The sequence below is a fragment of the Gouania willdenowi genome, chromosome 6, assembly GCF_900634775.1.
Source record: "Gouania willdenowi chromosome 6, fGouWil2.1, whole genome shotgun sequence".
Taxonomy (NCBI): Eukaryota; Metazoa; Chordata; class Actinopteri; order Blenniiformes; family Gobiesocidae; genus Gouania; species Gouania willdenowi.
The window spans coordinates 56639559-56658157 of record NC_041049.1 but is presented as its reverse complement, the minus strand read 5'-3'; the positions used below and the strand labels follow the sequence as shown (position 1 = coordinate 56658157).

At 38.3% G+C, this 18599-nt stretch overlaps 2 protein-coding genes across 4 annotated transcripts in view; both read left to right on the top strand.

The window, feature by feature from the left end:
* Window positions 1-240: 240 nt before the first annotated feature.
* Window positions 241-12219, top strand: dkk3b (dickkopf WNT signaling pathway inhibitor 3b). Of its 2 annotated transcripts, none has more exons than XM_028450116.1 (7): window positions 241-546; window positions 1469-1597; window positions 2555-2635; window positions 9914-10006; window positions 10256-10400; window positions 11629-11779; window positions 11861-12219. In XM_028450116.1, the coding sequence occupies exons 1-7, from the start codon at window positions 349-351 to the stop codon at window positions 11883-11885; spliced, it is 822 nt and encodes a 273-aa protein (XP_028305917.1). In that variant the 5' UTR covers window positions 241-348; the 3' UTR covers window positions 11886-12219. The 2 variants fall into 2 exon arrangements, with proteins under 2 accessions (XP_028305917.1, XP_028305919.1); XM_028450118.1 differs by having other exon boundaries at window positions 1472-1597; window positions 11861-12200.
* Window positions 12220-15449: 3230 nt separating this feature from the next.
* Window positions 15450-18599, top strand: part of far1 (fatty acyl CoA reductase 1) — a 46871-nt gene continuing 43721 nt past the window's right edge. For both annotated transcript variants that reach the window (XM_028449746.1, XM_028449745.1), the window contains exon 1: window positions 15450-15588. The gene's annotated coding sequence lies outside the window, so the exon portion shown is untranslated. The remainder of the gene's footprint in view (window positions 15589-18599) is intronic.

The following is an 18599-nucleotide window of genomic DNA, read 5'->3' as shown; positions in this document are numbered from 1 at the left end:
AGATTCTTTAAAATGTGTTTTGTCACTCATTCATTCGATCATTATGCTCTATAGTGGTTTTTCACAGTATTCTGAGCCAAATGTAGTTAACCTTCTATTAGCTGTTGTGTGAATGTGAACATGTTACCAGACCTTTAATTTACTATAATGACGGTCACATTCTATAAAAATGAACTTATTAAACTCCTCGCCATCAGACAGATACCCGCCCTCCATTCCTCATCATTTCCATATAAAAACCAATCCAGCTGTGCGCAGCTGTGCGTCCTGTGTGCGTCACAGTGCTCTGCTCCTGCGACAGACTGACAGACAGAGAGACAGACAGAGTGGATAAAGGAAGAAGGGAAGATGTCCGGGCTCACGCTGCTGTCTGTGGGTGTGACTGTGTGTCTGGTGTCGGTGCTGAGCGGGTTAGGGAGCGGGAACCGGGCGGTGAAGCTGCGGGACAGTGTGGAGCGAGGCCCGGTCAGTCTGAACGATATGTTCCGGGAGGTGGAGGAGCTGATGGAGGACACTCAGCACATCCTGGAGGAGGCTGTGGACCAGGTCCCCATTCACTTTGCCTTTATCTTACTCCTTTTCTGTCTGAGTCAAGGATGTTTAAGGATTTTCACAGCATAATATTTCCTAAAATGGGCCACATCGGACTAAGTTTACCTAATATTAGCGATGATTTTGACACTTTTAATAAATAGAATACATTTCAGATGGGTCATGTTTTAGGGAAATTCAAAGTGAGTGCATATATGGGAGATATAATACATGTTTGGTCTATTTTTATGCATTTAAACCTTTTTTAACTGAAATAAATGCAGTAGACAGAACATGTATCACATCATTGACCCATCGACCTGTACAACAGTTATTTTTACTTATTTTACACTCACGACTTGTTGAATGTTTGTCATTGTGGGTGATGTCATGCTTTATTGGTCAGATTTCATGGTTGCAGTATGTTTATATTGTTCAAAGTCATCATTGTGGTTACAATTATTCAAATCAAATGATTTATTAATAAATAGAACAAGGACAATGTTTGATTAAACATGTGTTTTGGTTTGGATTTTTAAATTTAAGGTCTTTTTTTTAAGATAGTTGTTATGTTTAATTTACTATATACCTGTTAGTCTTTAATATTTGTTGACTATTAAGTTGGTTTGCAGATGATTTGGGAACACCTAGATCTCAGAATCAGATTACAAGTCAATTTAGTTATTTATTTTATTTTTATTTTTTAATTTTTTGGGGGGAGGAGTTAATTAATATCCATCCATCCATTTTCAGACCCGCTTGTTATTCAGGGTCACGGGAAGGTTAATTAATAAGTAAAAAAAAAAAAAGGATAATGTCATTATTTGCTTGTTTGCAGCTCATTGTCAGCCTTTGAATATTAAAAACTGAAATTATTTTTCCACATTTGTAGCTGCAGATTTTCTTTACGTGTTATTAACATTTGTACATTTGACAGCAGATCAACACGGAGAGTGCCAAATCCCTTTCAAATTCTCTCAGTCTGTGGCCAAACTATTTCAACGAAACCACGAAGATCATTAAAAATGCAGATGGTTCAGTTCAGGTCTTGGATAGAACTGATAAGGTAAGGTGACACGTTTGGTTTGCTATCATTAACCATTCATCTTGAGTGTTTTAGTTCTTTTACCTATTTTAAAAAGGTTCCCTATATTTAAATTATATTGTATTCAAAATATTCCTGTAAGCTAAATTGTATTATGAAACAAGGCCAGAGACCCGACTGACAGGAATATTACATTCATTATAGTCATTTTAGTGCTTTTTCTATATTACTGTACACTGGTTTATTCCTCCGCAGGTAAACTCTTTATATAAATTACTTAGAGTTTCCTATGGTGTAAAGTAATCAGTTAAAGATATATGAAGTGATTAAAGAAACCCACGGACAAAATTGTATGCTCTGCTGGGCCAGATTTGGCCCGCAAGCCTTGAGTTTGAAACACCTCAATAAGGGAAAGCCCAGGTGAAAAACTTTCATGAAATCCAACCAGAACTAAGTTTCTTTTTTGGAAGATATCCAATCAAAAGTACTTTTGTTATGTGGAAGGTGGGACAAGCCTTATTACCATCCATTATCAGGTTGATAAATAGTAATTCAAGCTTTAAAAAATGCATGAACTCTTATGCTTGACTAAAATCCTAATGCCATTTAGTTGATTAAAATTAGACTATAGCTGAAAAAGGCCTGATGACAAAATCTGGACTAAAACTAAGTTGCAGTTTTGTCAAAAGACTAAAACTAAGTCAAAATTCAATGTCAAAATGAACACTGCTTGTGACAGCTGTGAGAAGCTACTTCACACACTCGGATACACACATACACACACACACACACACACACACACACACACACAGGCATCGACAAAATGGGAGTGAAAAAGAGACACAGAACATCTCAGACCAACAGCCACACACTAGAATATCAACTTAAAGCCTCACTAATCTCAAGTATATGATTTCCAGGGAAGTGTCTTTGTTGTTTGTGAGAAGACCTGTTGAACAAACTGTTTCTTTTTTGTAGAAAAGCAACAACCAAACAGGAGAAAGTCATCTTTCACACGTCCATGTGGAGATCAGTGGTCAGTGGAACACAGTGAATCATGTGAGTCACCCTCTATGCTCTATGTTTAGTCTGCAGTAGATATGAAGAATTTCACATTAAATGTCTTGCTTTTAGACTCTCCAATTGATCCAGAGAGGCCGTGGGTCATTTCTTTGAGATTGTGGCATTACAATGATTCAGTGGATAGCTAAATGACTCAAGATGCTTTGTTGGGTTTTTGCTCAATCACTGTCAGACTGTTGTTTTTGGCCAAAAATCAGTCAACTTTTGTTCTGAGCTCAAAAGCTTTCCTTTATCTTTTTTTTTTTTTTTTAAATCCTGTTTTTCTTCAGTCCTCTTCCTTTGATATCCTGATACCTACTGTGTTTGTTCGAGGACACATAAAGGAGCAGTGTGTTCTGTATCTGGCTGCATTGCCCCAAATCATTTTCTTATGAGTTCATCCAGCAACGAGACCTAACCATACTTTTCACTGCTCAGACTGAGCTCATTACCACAGCTTGCCGCCTGTTTTGCCATTTTACTTCACAACGACAGTTTTGATCTTTTACTTTCCTGGCAGTCGTACAGATGGTGGTTGTGTTAATGGAGGTGGCTAATGGAAAAAATGTTGGGGAAGTGGGTAAGTCTGTGAGCAGGCCACTGTACAGTCTGTGGAGAAGTTTCCACTCTGAAGACATGAAGCTACACTGTGGCTAAGCATGACTTTAAAGGGAATATGCTTGAAACTGAAGATTAAAGTTATATCAGTCTGCGTTGGGATTCTTTTTTAGTGGTAAACAGTATCATGCTTTTAAAATCTATAAAAGAAAGCAGTACGTCACAGCTTTTCCAATAGAAAAGATGAAGACATCTGTGTGCTCTTTATGCAATGCTCCATTTATTCGTCTTCCATTCTACAAGGAGATCCAGGTGTATTGTCACAATGGACATCTAATGCTGTGTTCACACCGAATGCGTCATGAAATGTCCGTACATCCAGATTACATACAAAGTCAATGGATAGATGCGTCCCAGATGCTAAATCTTTCCAGTGCGGCAGTGTGGTGCGGTCCGCACGTCAAGTTCGTTGGCCGTGCGAGCGCGCTCCCGATTTTACGCATATCCGCACACTCACAAAAGTTGAAAATATTGAACTCCTGCGGCTGTTTTGCAAGACGAAAGCCAATCAGAGTCTTTGTTGTCATCACGGACCCCGGTCTGTTCACCCATTCAACCATAGAGTAGAAGCTGTGTGTGACCACCTGGAGCTGTATGACACGGTCTTTATAACCAGGACCGGACTCGGAAGGATTTGGCGTGGAGGAGAATCAGCGAGGAGGTGGTAGTAGCAGATAAAAGTTCTCTCTCTAGTTTTCATCTCTGAAAGTCAGCGCTGAGCTAGGATAGCATTAGCCCGTCATCCTTCATAACATTCCTTGGGCTTCGCAAAACCTGGGGGCCAAGTCACGCATACGCGGTCGTTGACAATGACAAATTTTGTCAGTGATGGAAACAGCTAAGCATGAAATTGGGCGTTTTCGAAAGTCTGCGCAGCACGAGCGTTTTCATTTGTTTGTACTTCATAGATTTTTTCAAATGTTTAACTGTAGATAGACTTTACGCCATGGAAGATTCCATTAAATTGTAGAGGTGATCCAGATCATTATACTGATTCTGGATCAGTTAAAAAAGAAAAATCTCTTTCTCTCATCATTGGCAAAGTTTCAATAAGTCATATCGCGGTTCGTAATTGATCGATCTTCATGAAAATTGTCTCAGTTATGTCGAGTTTATTCCTCATTTATCCCCCAGAGTTTCATCCTGATCAGATCCGAATTTGCGCACTTAATCACTATTTTTTTTTAAAAATGGGTGTGCCCATATACGTTTGGACCTACTCTTTTGTTATTAATGGGGATAAATTTTAGTTTTAATAATAGTTTATAGGTGACAGAAACAAAAAACAAGCATTATCATATGTGGATTTTTTTTAAATAAACACAATTTAAATATAATGCATTTTCTTCCCTTCAGTGCACACTTTTCTGGATTTTGTTTTTCATAAAAAAAAAAAAGTACACTACAACAAATGACAGAAAATGCAAAGCACCAGACGGGAGGACATAAAACTTATCAAAAGAAGAAGATGGAGAGCCATGCTGTGACTGACAGGACTAGGATTAGGATAGGATGTGGATTTGTTGGGTTTTTTAATTTTTCTTAAGGATTTTATGTTTTGTTAGCACAATGACTATTGTTGTAATTTGTGCTGTATAAATAAACTTGAATTGAACAAGCACTTACACAGATACAGATACAGACAGCCAGGTCGCCTTTTTGTTGAAAGCGCAGCAGTCAGTTCAGTGAGGAGAGGAAATAAAGCTAGAGGGTCGATCTTTTTACACTGGTATCGTTTAATGCCAATATAAATGATGGCCATTCCAGATTTTTGTTGCATGGAGTGGTGGATAGTACCCATAAGGAACAGACATCTATAATTATTCTTTTTACAGTTTGTTCTCCATATTGTAGGGAGAGCTTGTTCCCTCAGGTGTTGACAGCAGGAGGGGGATGTGATCTACAATGCTTGGAGCTCTCAAAACACTGATCTATTACAGATTGTGCCTCAATCCTATAAGCCAGTCCATTATGCATCACCAACACACACTCACTCACCCCTACACAGTGGCCATGCATAACATTTGAGAATATTCCCTTTTTCTGTGGCACATTAGCTTGAGCGAAGTATAGTTTAATAATAAACAGATCACTGCTGCTGACTTTGACATGGTCCAGGAAGTCCTAATAATGTGCAGCGTTTCAGGAACTTGGCTCTGCTCCTAGATTTCCCACAGGCAGCAGCAAACACTGTGATAGGATGTTTGGGACGAAGGAAAAGAGACTCGCCCAGAGAACGCTCGTTCTCTGTTGGCCGACACCGTTCCAGCTGACATGTGCAGACTAGTCACACTATTAAGTCTCCTACTGCAGAATATAGAACATAGAACATTTAGTTATCAACTCTGTCTGTGTAAATGTAATGAAATGACATGTTTTACCCTATGTTCCAAAAGTGGGGTACGGGTACCCCCGGTAGGGTTGGGGTTGATTACATTTTTCTGTTACAATTACGTTTTCAATTACCTATGTTCAATTACAATTCAATTATGATTACAGTAACCAGCATTTTTTTTATTTTTTCCAATTACAATTAAAATACAATTATTTTTTATCCTCATAAAGTCATTTACAATTACGTTCTCAAATACCTCAGATCAATTGCAATTAATTACAATTACCGAGCCTGAAATAAGTACCCTAATAAAAGTTAACCTTCCTCCTGTGTTAGCTTTCTGTTAGCATCTCTTATGATAACTGGTCCTAAATCAACTATAAAATACACTAAAAACAAATATCTATCATCTAATTTCTTTCCTATTTGTTACCTTATCAGGCTTCTTGCGCTAGCCAAACGTGCTGTCAAGACTTTGATGTCCTTTGCCATCACGTACTGGATTTTTTTTTAGCTTTGACAAACATGAAAACAAAATACAGAACACAACTTTACATTAAGAAAGATCAAAGACTCACTCTCTCAAATTCAGCCAAACATTGCTGAGTTCTGTGCATCCTCTGGAAATGCCAGTAGGCTAATTTATTAAAACAATTGAGTGATAACTCTGAACAAGATGTTTTATTGATTATCATTCTTTATTTACTATATATTATTCCTCAATAGGATAAACACATTTCACTGTATAGGGCTACATTGCATCTGACATTACATTATTATGTTTTTTTAAGTGTGTAGGAGTGGGATGTACATGGCTTTAGGTTAAATGTCTGAAGTGGTACAGGACTGTGAAAAATTTGTTTGAGTTCCTGCTGTTCCTCAGCAAGCTGAAACAACATTTTTTATGGAGACTTGAAATCCCTATTGTCTCATGAATTGGAACATTTGCGCTGTTGTTATCCAGGCATGTCTCATGATGTGAATCATACTGGATAAAGCAAATAACTCATCACCACTGTGTTGTTTTCCAATGTAATATCTAGTGTATGCAGATGAGTGTGAAGCCCAGAGGGTAAAACTAGTATCACTCTTTTCCATTTCCTAATTTCAGTTTTTCAAGTTTGGGGTCTTTTGCAAAAGCCATATTAGGAAACTCTTTTTACTACTCTTTAAGGGCCTATATAATGCTCAATCACCTTTTTTGAGCTTTTAGCCTTGTTACAATGTTAATTCCTTATCAAAAACACCCCTAAATTATTACTGGGCTCCTCCCTGCGTCTCTGAGCAATCCTCACTCATCCTGCTCTCTGAGCTGCTGCTCTGCTCTCTTCTGTAAAACGATCGGTCAGACTTTAGTGACGGCAATGAATTCTGAACCGCCCCCTCCAAGAAGTGCCTGCTGCCGGCTGCGCCTCCACAGTCAACATACACGCCCACTCACTCGAAGTTAAAGGCATGCGAGCTACATACACAAAATGTGTTCTCTGCATTTAACTCCTCCCTGAGGAGCAGTGGGCAGCAACGGTGTAAAAACAATTCAATTCAACTCTATTTGTTTAGCACAATTTACAACAAAGTCATCTCAATGCGCTTATCAAAATATAAAATTCATAATAAGAAATAAAATACCCAACAACATCCACATAAACAAGCATTTTGCGACGGTGGGAAGAAGCGACTCCCTTTTAACAGGAAGAAATCCTCAGCAGAAACAGGTTCAGAGGTGGCAGCCATTTGCCTCGACTGGTTGGGGTTAGTGGACAGAAAAACCAACAGAACAGGATAGAGAGATTGAACATCAGAGTGTCCCAGACTGGTTGAGCCGTGAACCACAGATCAGGAACTGCCATCATCAGCTTCACGACACCTGAAACAGAGCAGAGAGAGAAGGCACTGACTGCAGAAAAACATGATACATTATTATCAAGTCAGCCTGTCTTGGCCGTGGGCCTCACTCCCAGTGGCCTAGTCAATACTTATAAAGGCGACGAATCTCTTCCCATTTATTGGTAAACTAACAGCGACTCCAAGGTCTGTAAATGCGACCGTTCACAGACAAGCCCATGTCTGCTCTAGCGGTTAGGTTATGTTATGATTCATTCCAGTAGCGCACACTGTAGCTGTTCCCACTCAACGTTCTTTGCTTCCGTCTTGCAAATTTGATGTCATTTGGAACCAGAGTCTGCGCACGCCCCGCCCATTTAGCGTACTGCCCTGATGACTTACGCAGCCCAGCTACACCAAGAACATAAGTATCTTTCCCCCTGGAAATTCTACCAATGTCTCGTTCAGATCATAAAGGTTAGTACAAAACCACAATATATTTCAACTCAAATATCTAGTTAAATGGCGTCTCGGCTTTCCTTCACGACTAACTGCTATTCACATAGAGAGCTACGCAAGATCCGTGGCTGTCAATCATCGTCATATATGATGTAAAATCTCATTATTCAACCTCAAATAACTTATTTAAAACAAATTTCACAAAAAAATACACACTTGAACACAATGTAGGGCGATAATAACTATTGATCAAAGCAGAATTTAGGTTTGGAAAAAAATTATGTGACGAGTATTTTTATTATTTTTTTTTTTATTTATTCAGTTTATTTCCGACATGGTTACATTCACATTTTCTTTTTTTTTCTTTTTTGTACATGCCGAAAAAGGAGACGAGAGAAGCAGTTTGCTTATCCGGGTCCCGTCCCCTGTTTTACCATCGCAAATTTACATGGGTTTACATGTCTCTCTGGTCAAAACATTCTTGATTTCTTCTGAACCGTCTGTAGTCAGTGTTGTCCTCTATCTTTGTTCGTGTTGGCCTTGTTCCCTGCCAGACGTTGTTAGCATTCCTCCAGTTCAAGAACAGTTCCTCTTTCGAAGGTGTTTGGAAGTTTTTTCCCTTTTCATCCATAATGTCACCTTGTTTTGTCTCTACATCAAGTTTACAGTTTGACCCACATCCCATCTGTTATCATTGAGGAGGCGGCATTTATGACCTATACTGCAGCTAGTCAGCAGGGGGAGCTCTAAAAATAAAAGCTTCACTCCAGCGGGGAGATTGTTCCATCTATAAAACGTGTGCAAACGTCACTCCATGTGCTAATAAGGGGTAAAAACCCCAGGAAATCAGGACTGCGCGTCTTCTGCGCATCACAATGTGCCCACAATCCATTTATCCTGTTTCCCTCTGATGAATATGTAAAGTATCTAATAAGGGGAGCAAAAAAATGTGGGGAGGAAATGTAAATAAATTAATGCAGTGGACGCAATGCAATTCATCAAATTTGGAACGAGCCACAGGCTGGTGCAAACACACACGCAGAGATCAGCTGCACTGAATGTTGACACAAAACACAGCGGAGATTGGAAAAAAAACTCCAGTTAACCTTTCTAGTATAAGAAAATAATTTCAATTAAACAATTGTTAATATTGACAAAAACTGAAAGAAAATGCAGAGGGTGTGAGAGAGATGAATGCAGCTGGAGTCCAGTGTGGCTCCGTGAATGTCGCTCCGGACGCACCGCTCCAGGGAGCTCCTGTGTCTTTCTCTACATGTTTTGACCGTCAAACTCTTGTGTTGCGTTGATGCAAGGAGCGTCAGGCCAGAATAATCCATTATGGAACAATTTTCACATCTGAGAGTGTGTGTGACACAGCGCTGCAGGAACTTAGAAGGAACCTGACGGAGCAGAGACATTAGATTATGGGGGAAAATAACATTAGGTTTTAAAGTTTGTGAAACAGAAAGTTTTTTGTTTATTTTGTTTTCTACATTATTGAATGTTTGTGCAGCAGACAGAGAAGTCCATCCGCCTTCAATTTGAAGTCCATCTGCCTTCAATGGTTGATGTTTTTGTGCTATTTTACATTTGTTATTGTGGCATGTAAAATCACATTCTTCACATCCCAGGCATAAAAAAAATCAGCAATAGTTATTCATTGGACTAGAAAGCAACATGCAGTGTGTTTTTAGGAGCCTTTAAGGAAGCGTTTCACAGGAGCTGTATGCATTTGCAGGTTGGAATCCCAAATACTGAGAATACATGGAGCTATGGGACGAATTACGAGAACTGACAGCAGAGAAACGTCTTATGCTCTTGTTTTGAATGTCAACCTGTGTCAATAAATGAAATGTTTTTTTGTGCATATCTTTGTTTTCTGTAGGTGATATAATGCCAGTATTAGCACTGGTAAACCATTAGTCTATTTATTTATCTAGTTTATCTACATAGTTGTGTTATTGGTCATTTTGGCTTATGTGGGGCAGGTTTTATTTGTACACTGTTCTCCTTTAGAACTGTTACCCTTGAACTCACAGGAATGCATGGTGGACGAGGACTGCGGCGAGCTGAAATACTGCCTGTATGAGATTGAGAACTCCAAGTGCCTCCCCTGCATACCAACAGATATGGTGAGTCTTTAAATGGATCACGTTTCACCTTTAACACTAATGCTTCTGTACTAATGCTTCTGTGTAACAAAAATGACTCTGATTAGGAAGCTTAATTACAATATGAATCAACACACAGGGAAATCATAAGGTGGCAACTTTTATACAGTTAGATTTTTTTTTGTAAACTGAAAATATTTATTTATTTATTTTTTAATTTATTGTGAAAATCTTTATCGTGTCATGTCTGAATGTGTGTTCTTTACACAGCCGTGCACAAAAGATGAGGAGTGTTGCTCTGATCAGATGTGTGTGTGGGGCCAGTGTACGGTGAACGCCACCAGAGGAACAGAGGGAACTATCTGTCAGGGTCAGAATGACTGTGAGCCACACCTCTGTTGTGCCTTTCTACGAGGTGAGCCAATGCATTATCAGTAATTTAGAGCAGGGCTCAGAATCTTGCATTTTTTGTCCCATTGTCAACATTGAATTAAATATTTGTGCTGATTATTAGTGAGGATACAGGAGGCATCCTCACTACTGTTATCTGTTCTTTTTCCCGTCTGCGTTAAATCCTCCTACACCGTTTGTCCGATTTTGACAAATAAACTATCAAAATGTTCAGAAAGTTCCCGAGATTTGTGTACTTTTATCATTTAAACTTTTTGAGTTATTAAATATTTTGTGAAACGGTGTTGACTTTTCCCATTTTTATAGTGGACAGCTTGTTAAGCTAGAGGAGCTGCTCCAGTTTTCACCTTGAAATCTTTGCAAACAAATTACAAACCATTCAACCTTTAACATGTTCAGCTAATACGTTCAAACTTATTGCCAATGTTAACCCACTAGACATCCGACGTCCAAGGACCTCCAGATCACGTTCATAACGCGTTGGTCGGTCTGGACCTCACCTGCGCGTCTATATGACGTTGAAAATAGGTCGGCATCTGACGTCATGACCACGACCTCATCTGGACCTTGATATGACGTTCAACGTTTGAAGCAATTTCACATATGAAATTTAAACAGCCTTGCAATGCCAAACTCAGTCATTGACACATGCTTCTGTTTATTAAAAATCATTCTTCAGTATTATCTACAGTCACTAAGTATATATCCAGGTGTACTTCATTAACATTTATGCTCTGCGATCTTTTTAAGAAATAATTAATGTCAAGCTCCCATTGAGCAAGTCAACGTTGAAACAACGTTGAGAAGACGTCTTTTCCGGACGTCGTCGGGTCAGGTTAATTTAACGAACGCACACACAACAAAAACGTCAAAATTGCATATAAACATTACAATACCCCAAAAATTAATGGTATTGTATGATTTTACAGTGCAAAACAGTTATTAAAATGTATTTTAATGTTGTATTTTGTCATAGTGTTTCAGAAAATTAATTTGGTAGACATTGCAAATAACTGACAATGTACCTTTGAAAAATGATGTCTATAGAAAAGATTCATATCTGGCTTTATTCGACGGTGCGACAGACCCTGGTCGTTCAAAAAATGCATCATGTATTTCAGTCCTGCATTCATTTACAAGCATAGAGCTATTTATGTTAGTTTTTACTAGGCCAAAAAAGGTGCAAAAAAATGACCCACTTCCTTTCTTTGTCCCCTTTCTGCAACCATCAGAGCTTTTGTTTCCAATTTGCAACCCCAGACCATCAAAGGGGGAGTCGTGTCTGAGTCACCCCAACCTGCTGATGGACATGCTGGCATGGGACCAGGAGGGTCCCTGGGAACACTGTCCCTGTGCTGACCTCCTCCACTGTCAACTTCACAGGTTCACCTTTTTTTGTTTGTTGCAATCTTATCTAAAAGTGTACATTTTGGTGTAAGTATCTATTATATTTTTGTCTTCCAGCCGTGGATCCATGTGTGGAGCGTAGGGGTGGATGAGGACAAATCAGACCAAAGAACCAAGATTTCTTGCACTCAGTGTATTATTTATGCCTTTTCTAGAAACACATACTTTCTATGATAAACTATCTAATAAAAGACTTGATTTGAGTTGAACCAAAAGAAAGCAGTTTGGTAAATAACTGAAAAGAACAGTAGAGGGCAGGCTTTTCTTTTTTTGTGGGAAAGGAGCACAGATTTATTGAGGAAGTTACAGGGGTTGGGGGTCAGATCATAGAGAGTTACAATAATAATTGAAATGTTATTATGCTGCAGGAAGTTGTTGTGCCATTGTTTCGGCTGTAGAAACCTGAATGCAGAGGCTTTGCATCAAAAGAGTGACAAACATTTAAAATACACAGATAAGATATGTCAAAGAATAGTAGGAAGAAACGGCTCCACGTCCATCATCATCATCAGCACCTATTGTTTTTTTCACTTGCACTCATATCTAACAAACCTATTCTTGGCTGAGATTAAATTTTAAAAAATTACAAGAAATTAATATTATTGTTTCTTTCACCAGGATATTAAAGAGATATCATATTGATAAGAGAAGTGTTTGAGAGCCATAGATTGAAGGTATGCACCAAATTCTTCTATCAATACTGAAACTGACATTTAAGCAATATTCAAAGCCAAATACTTAAGCAATCTTCCAGGAATGAAAGTAGAAGTAATTCTTACATGAATTAAATGTACAGTATTTTCACAAATCGCTTGCATCACCTGTTTGGCCTTCTCTGCAATTCCTGCAGATCCTTTAATCCAGATATGGATAACTGGTGGCCAAAGGGCCATATGTGGCCCTTGACTTCATTTTGTGCGGCCCCCAAGGTAATTGAACAAAAAAAATCTAGAAACACACAAATGACAGTAAATCACATAAAATGACAATAAAAGACCCAAAAAAAACTTCAACAAGAAGACATAGTCATCAACATCCCCCGCCAGATTGATTGTCATTATAACTCAACCTTTTCCTAAATGTCCTAAATCTAAGAACTTAGATGTATACATAAGAAAATATTACCACATCAGATTATAAAATTACCAAATATCTTAAAAGGTTTCTAAGGAAAGCTGTCCCCTTTGAAGATACCAAGAACAGAGTAAAGAAAAACAGAACAAAGGCAATAACTCCAGAAAAAATATTTGCCCACTTCTCATTTTCGAACTCCATCGAGGTATTGATACCCTGAAGCCACACACCAAATTTGGTTATCCTATCTTAAACAATTTCTGAGAAAAGCTGTCCCCTTTGAAGATACCTCGAACAGAGTCCAAAAAATGGAACAAGGGCAACAATTCCAGAAAAAATAAGTGTGCGCTTCTCATTTTCGAACTCCATTAAGGCATTGATACCCTGAAGTCACACACTGAATTTGGTTATTCTATCTTAAACAGTTTCTGAGAAAAGCTGTCCCATTTAACTCGGACGGATGGATGCATGGAGCTCAAACCTTTATCCCCCTTCCACACTTTGTGGCGGGAGATAATACCACACAATAGTACAATAATAATACACAGCATGACTCCTAAAACACAATACAAAAATATTCATAATGTCTCCTAAAACACAATACAAAAATATACAAAATGACTCCTAAAACACAATACAAAAACATACAAAATGACTCCTAAAACACAATACAAAAACATACAAAATGACTTCAAAAACACAATACAAAAACATACAAAATGACTCCTAAAACACACAACACAAGAACCAGAATTTACAAAAATTAAAGGTAAAAAAACCCCGAAAAAAAAAAACAGCAACTGAAACACACAGAAACTCATTATTATTTCCTGTATTAATGCTCAGATTGGTCGTTATTTTAAATTCTGACGTGAATGTTGATAATTTAGCCTTCAGATCAGATACAGTCACATTTGTGTTGCCCCCACTGTGATCTTTGTTCTCACCAGATCTATGGATGATTTTATTTTATTTTTTAATATCCATCCACTTTATCAAGTCATCTCAACCCCAAATTGGTATGATAAAAATCAGATGTTATTTTCATTAGTCATATAAAATTTAGAAGAAAAAAACTGTTCTTCAGCTAAAGCAACAGTGGCTTATACATTCAAAACTCTACAGTTATCTAATATTCAGAAGTGATATTTCCCCTGATGTTCTACGAATGAATTTCATCATTACATCTTCAGATGTAAGTAAAATTAAGTAATGAACTTTTTCCTCGAGTTCATACATACATATTTTATACCTGGGAATATAGTCACTTAAATATTTCCAAGTACCTGCTGCAACATGTTCAAGTAAAGGGGAATTTAAAAAAGGCCGTGGCTATGGATACGTTAAATGCATCCATAGACTGCCACTCTATGCATACCCAGTTTAGGTCACGTGATATGTGCACCACGTGACTTAAAGTTCCGTCAGTTGTATTTTAGCTCATATTTATTTTTAGCTACACCGCTAACCATTTTATTTTAACCCTATCCCTCACTGTAACCCAAATCCTAACCCAGGAAATACGGTAAAATGTTTCTTTTTGTCAGATATATATTCTTAAAGGTAGAATTTGTCCTGTTCAATATGTTAAAATTAGAAAATGCATTTGTTGAAAGTGGGTTTTGAACCCACGCTAGCAGAAAGAAGAGTCAATGAGTGCTTAAACCAATCCTGACACAGTGAAGACACAGGCACATTACTTTTATGTAGAAAAGATCCAGAAACATACCCATAGTCCCGGGGGCTATGGCTGTGTTTAACATATCTCTAGACATTTTCTTTAAAAAAAAAAAAAAAAAACACACACACACACACACACACACAATGCAACTTTTAGGTGATTACTTCATTTGTAAGTACATTTGGTCTCCTTTGTAAAATGTTGCTAATTATTGTCTCCTACTTTCAGAAGTCTGACAAAATGGCCTCTGTAGCAATAAATAATCCCGTTTCAATAAATTCCAAGAAAATAATAGTATTTTATTGAGTGGTATCAATAAAAGTAGTAACAATAATACTGCTAGTTTGTGGTGAATTTGTCCAAATAATAGCCTAAAAAAGAACGAGGAACATTTTCCAGATTTAAATTTATTTATTTATTTTTAAATGCTTCTGGGTACCCCCTGCAATGTGCTCCTGTACCCCCAGAGGTACACGTACCCCTGTTTGGGAACCCCTGGTCTTGTATATTTCTTTAATTTTGTATGTTTTTTTTTTCCTCAGTCATTTTGTGCATTAGTTTGGGGGCCACCTGTTGCCCATGTCTGCTCTTGGGGTACACATACCCCTGGTTGGGAACCACTGCTGTAAATAACTGTCGTTAGGAATAGTTGCTTATTCATAGGACTGTTATGTGTGACACAGGTTTAATTTTTAAATGTTCCATACTTCTATTTTCTCATCAGTTTTGGTGTTAGCTCAAATGTGTTGCACTCCAAGCAGCTTTGACTGCAGTGAATGTACAGAACTTATTGGAGGAGTGAGACCTCACTCTGGGCTCCTATCTGTGGGTCTGAGACTGTGCCGTCTCCCTTGACGTCGGGGCGGTTCATTTATTCTCCGGGCTTCCTGCTCTACGTTGCCTCCGTCACTGTTAGCGGTTCTCAGTAAATGTGACGCCTTTCCGGCCCGCACCGAGCCTCACAGCACACGCACCCAAGTCCGTCAGGCGAGCAGCAGCAGCAGCAGCAGCAGCAGCATCGGGAATCCGGGTACGTACAACCGAGCACGATGTGACGCCTTCGACCGGGTTTAAAGCGGAAACTACTGCGTTAAGCACGAGCGAAGATGCGCCAAGTTCAATGCGGGGTGTTGTGTAAAAAAAAAAAAAAAAAAAAACTGCGCGTATTTTTAGGAACAAGTTGTAGTCTTGAGTTTGTTTCCAGTCAGCTCTTCACCTCCTTCCTGACGAGACGTTACATCCAGTTTGTTGAGGTTCGACTGAATAAAGCCTGGATCTCAGAGACACTTTTCATTTACGGAGAGGCTTAGCGGAGCCTCATCACTTTGCTTTAGCGGTAATCACATTAAAACGGCCGCGGTGGAGGTAATGAAGGGAGGCGGTCGTGTTCGTGTCAAACACTGGATCCGCTGTCTGGGATTTGTCATCTGGGCTCTGGTTTCACTGGTTGTTATTTGGGCTGATTTTCTTCAACCACACATGCACATCTCAGTAATAATGTGTCAGGGAAACGGTTCACCATAAGCATCTGATTTAATCTAAATGTTTAGCTCTTAATCCCGTTTGCAGACCTATTATTATTATTATTATTATTATTATTTATGAAGAGGCTGAACTCAGTCATTGAAATTTTGGTTCAATATTCCAGTGATTCTTAACCAGGGGTACGCGTACCCCCTAGCGGTACAGGAGAACATTGCATGGGGGTACTCGGAAATATTTATCAATTCCATTTAGTTCCTTTTGAGTTTTGAGGCTATTTTATGGACACATTTAACATGAACTGCAAGGCCTGGGCAACATATCGAGATTCAAGATATATCGAGTTTTCTATTTTGGCGATACATATGTCACGATACAATACGATACATATCCCGATATTAAAGTATAAGGATTTTTTTTTTTTTTTTTTAATAAATATATACCTTCAGAAACAACTGCTCTGTAAATGTGTACACCTTCATAAGAACATTATGTATGAAATATATTTTATTGGCATATTTTACACGCAAAACATTGGCTTTAACATGCCATGTGCCAACAACTTAAAATAAAAAGTAACACACAATCTGCCTGTGGCTTTTAAACCATCTTTGACTTTAGTGCAACTTAACTGAGGTTTATGCCTAGAACAACAAATAAATGCAGAAAGTTAGTTCTTTCTTCTTAGATTTTATTGAAAAAACACAAGCTGGTCAACATGCCCAGGTTTTAGCACTTCTTTGTGCAGTTGCAATGTCTCCTGCAGTGGAAAATAATTTCCTGGTTATATAAAGGTACAAAAAAAAAAAAAATGAATCTTGCAATGTAATATCGCGATATATCGCCAAATCGATTTTTTTCAACACCCCTACTTCTAACCCAGATCGTCCCCTAAACAAGCCACACTACACAACTCACTCATACGTAGGGATGTCCCGATAGGACTTTTTCACTTCCAATACGATACCGATATTGCAGCCTTGAGTATTGGCCAATATCGATCCAATATCAACACGAATCATACGTACTGTTATTATTATTATATTGTATTTTATATGCTTGTTTAAATTACACTTTTCTCACAAAATTGCAAAGGGGGTACACGGAACCTCTGCAATATTCTGTCTGTGTTTTTCTTTTCAGTGATTCTTCTGACATGCCACCTTATTAGTATTTTTAATTAATCTGTTATATTTTTATTCATCTTCATTTTCATGTCTCATTAATAGACATGGCCCTTTTTTATTTAACCTGAGACATATGAATATATTGAACAAAAACCTCAAACAATCAACAGAAATTTAAAGTCGTAAAATCACTAAGGAAATACTGTAAATAATATTTTGCCGTGAATGTTTTTTTTTTTTTTTTTAACATATCTCTAAACTATTAATAATAAGGTTACTTTTAAAGTATTTAAAAGTTCCAGTTAGATTTGTGTCACTCATTTTAAAGTGGGCACCAATTACAAAATCAAATTCTTCATTTTTTGAATGTAGCGTGATATTTCATGTCTTTATGTACAGTATTGATAATTACCATTGTGGCAATAAAAGCCCAGAAGTAAGATATGCAATTGAGAGACGATGGCGGCCATAATGGTTTTGTAAATAAACCCACCTCCATTCTTCAAATATTTAACAAAAACCATTGCATTTTTCAAACGCATCAAATATGAAACCCAGATAAAATAAATGTTTTTTTTTCATTATTTTTTTTGTTTATAGGTAGTTTGTGGAACCTCCTATAAAAAATGACACCATGTTCTTGCATACAGTCTTGTATACATTATATTGTGATGTATGTCATGCATGACACTGTCGACCTGCGTAACTCTGTTTTATCAACACAGCAGTGCTGTACAAAGGGAAAGACTGTACATTTAAGCAGTTCAGTCAGGACCACTTAGGTCAAAATAAATGATTGATTTACAATAAATGTGCATTAGGATTTACAGTATATAGGGGCTTTGAGCGCTTTACATGGATATGCATGCAATTGTATATTTGGCGGTATGGGTCTGTTCTGGGACCTCCTCGCCCTTTCCACGGGCTTACGTGGAAGACGGAGGTAGGGAGAGCACTCCTCCCTGACCTTCCATGAGCCCTAGCTAAAGGCTAAAGCAAGGAGAGCGGTTAGCAGAAACCCCCTGGAACAGATCAGAGCATATGTTAATAACAAAAATGACCCCCAGTTAGTTGGATACATAGTGACCTGGAGGAGTTGGGGCGGAGGTGGGTTGCGAGATGGTTACTGAGGTCGTAAGAGGCAGCTGTCACGGTTTAAGTAGTGCTTCCTGTATGCTTTGACCAATAGGGAGCCAATCTGGACGGTCGGTTGATTTGAGGTGTGGCTGGCTTGGCGTCCGCAGCCTGTCTGAACTAAGGCTATGCTCAACTAGATGTGTATTGTACAATCACTCCACAGCAAGTCATATACATCTAACAGAGTGTATGTTAGACTGTGTGTGTTTATGAATAACATGATGATGAATATTACACTAGACCTGCTGCTCCAGGCTATGGACATGTTAGCATCACCTGGCTACACGGTTGTTAC